Raw genomic sequence first — 2,863 nt, 5'->3', positions numbered from 1 at the left:
GCCATAACAGAGTCTTTGTGGGAATTAGTATATAAGTTTATCAGAACTAGAGTTGCAGAACTAGCCCCACATTTATAATTTTTACTGAAGTCTGTGTGGTTGGTTAATTGCTGATGATGCTACATAAATATGGCATCTATCTTGTTTTGCAAGCATAAGAAGATTAAAAAGAAAGCCATGCCACTGCAATGAATTGTTGATGACAGAATTAAAGTTTCCTACATCAAACCACTCAGTCATTATTAAGCATGAAATCTGCTAGAGTTCAAGTTTAGAAAAACTTACAGAAACAAAAATCCGTCCAAATCTCCCAAATGCTGCCTCTCCCATGTCTGGAAAGGTTAAGATGCCTTCTTTGCTTTCAAAGCAGTGTCTCATAAGTTCAGCAGTATAGCAACAGACACATGCAAAGAGAATAAGCACAAACAAACTTGCCCAGCCACCTTCTCTAACAGTATAAGGTGTAGAAAGAAGTGCAGCTCCAGCCATAACATTTATCCCTGTTTAATTGCAAGACAATAAAGGCTGTTATTAACAAGATAAATTCCGGCAAGAAAAACAACAAATATTTTCAGTCCTCATTGCCTCTCATCCCAACACACACACTCATACAATCATGCTCATACCACTACGTACTATTGTCTCCATGTATGGTAAGGTATCAGCTTTGCATTCTTAAAATGAGTAAGTACACAAGCCCCAATGAATTTGTTCCACCCCCTTTACATGTTTATGGTGTTTGTCCATAGCCTCAGTAAGAGAAACTGTAATTTCTTTTCAAAACATACAGGTAAATTCCAGAAAAACGAAAGACTGAATGTCAAAGAGTAGCAGAAACAAGAAAAACACATTCACAAATAAAGTTGTTACTGAATTTTAATCTAATTTTGGGAATTCCATAGACAGATAATCAAACGAACCACAGGTGTATGCATACTTTAAACAAACGCCAGTCATTCTTGTAAAGGATATGAAGGAAATGCCTACCATTGAATATAGTTTGTGTTAAGCTACATCCCTGACCAATAGGAAGTTCTCCAGTCAGTTGTCGGTAAACAGAACTCTTTTCCAGCCAAGAGGACTGCTGCCTTGCAGATATCCTATCTACTTCTCCTTTCTGATTTATGTTCTTGTACTCGGAAAGCAAAGGTGTCTTCCCACTAATGTCCAAGCTATTCTGACTGCTACCGTCAGGATAAAATGCACCAGATATGAGCCGAAGATTTCCGAAATTTGGCGATGCTGCAATTGAGTAGAAATCCGTTGTTTCTCTGGAATAATACGGAAAAATTAAAGTACATCCATCATCTTTGCAGAACATATCAAATTTATGTGATCGTCACTAAAATCCATTTTGAGTCATAAAAAAAATGTTAAAAAGCATATATCAAGATTCAAAAGCAAAACAGAGCACCTTATAGAATATAACCTCACAAATTTGAGTACTAAAACATGGAAAATGCCATCTTCTTGGAACTAAAACGCCCATAGAACTCAACCATGGACTGATTTTGGCAAATACTGAAGTTATAAGAACATCCAATCAGCAAATAACTCAATCCCAATAGACTAAACGCAGAAAGTTCATGCAAGCACCCATGGAATACCAGATTGGTTGGGAGCAAATCCCACTCCTCCACTTTCCCTGGTACCAAAGCAAAACTTTACGCATGCCCACTAGTTGTAAATCTAAATCAGGTAACCAGGCTTCAAATTGATCAATTCTACCATGAATCCTCAGGTTCGAATTGCTATTGCACAAAAGAAACAGAGCTTCTGCACGAAGCTGTATTCGCATAAATTACAAACTTACTTGTAACTCTGAGGCCATTGTTGAGAAATGAACGAAGAAGAAGGTGAAAAACTACGACCTCCACTTTCATTATCAACATCAGCAACACTTTTGTCTCCTTCTTCTTCTTCTTCTTCTGATTCCATCCCCTCTTCTACATCCCCATCCTCTTCCCCACTTTCGAAGAAAACCACTTCTTCTTTCGCCCATTTCGTCATAGCTACTCCTCCAAATACGCTTTAATTCCTCAACCCGACACCAAAATCCCCAGACCCTTTTCCTATAAGTGCTTGCTTTTGTTTAAACGTCCAGAATATCCGCGAGAGATCAGATGTTTGAATGACAAGAAACCGACGCCGTATACGAAGCTTCCTCTGACTTGTATTTGTCTAACCCAAAATTAATGGAGGAAGTCGATGAACATGTGGATGGCTGAAATTCGAACATTATTTATTGTTAGGACGACAAAACCACAACTACCTAAAGGTTGAAAGAGATTGAGATGCTGACAAAGCAAGGAAAATGTACAGAGATGACAGAGTTGCAATGTGTATGGCATTCTGAAATGTGAATGAATGATTATTATTATCTGTACGGTGCGGGCGCCCCGCAAGACTGGTTTGGTTTGGTTTGAACTTTGAAGATAAGGGTGTTCGACGCTGATCTTGCAGCCTGCTGGGTGCCACTGCCACCTAAGTCTTAAGTGTCTAATGTAGGAATATAAAAGGATTGAATTATGGGATGGGATTTCAAAATTCACGTGAAATAATTGAAGTGGCTCCGAACATTGTAGGCTGAACATTGTGGACGACTCTCGCAGTTACGATGAAGGCCGGGGAGACTTTATGTTGTTTTGTCTTTTTTTTAAAAAAAAAAAGAAAAGAAAAGAAAGAAGTGCTATTGTAAAATTTATAAATTAGGGTATTCATCGACGGTCATTGAAAATTCGGTTTAAAAAATTTATTGATTTTATCGATTTTATTCTGTAAGACCAACATTCGATTACCATATGTCATAAATTGGGCATTGTTAATTGGTTTCTTTGTTTTTCGAGGGACTGATTCCAAAATG

General features: G+C 37.9%; 1 protein-coding gene across 1 annotated transcript; it reads right to left on the bottom strand.

Moving 5' to 3' along the window:
* Nucleotides 1-285: 285 nt before the first annotated feature.
* Nucleotides 286-2,368, bottom strand: LOC113758405 (amino acid transporter AVT1A-like; the record flags this gene model as incomplete). Its single annotated transcript, XM_027301269.1, has 3 exons — nucleotides 1,814-2,368; nucleotides 988-1,271; nucleotides 286-500 (listed from the first exon to the last, which is right to left on the bottom strand). Coding segments are annotated over exons 1-3 (696 nt in total), but the record flags the coding sequence as incomplete, so codon positions are not given.
* Nucleotides 2,369-2,863: the final 495 nt, after the last annotated feature.

The sequence above is a fragment of the Coffea eugenioides genome, unplaced genomic scaffold (assembly GCF_003713205.1).
Source record: "Coffea eugenioides isolate CCC68of unplaced genomic scaffold, Ceug_1.0 ScVebR1_494;HRSCAF=1181, whole genome shotgun sequence".
NCBI lineage: Eukaryota > Viridiplantae > Streptophyta > Magnoliopsida > Gentianales > Rubiaceae > Coffea > Coffea eugenioides.
This window is presented reverse-complemented; position numbering and strand designations above follow the sequence as displayed.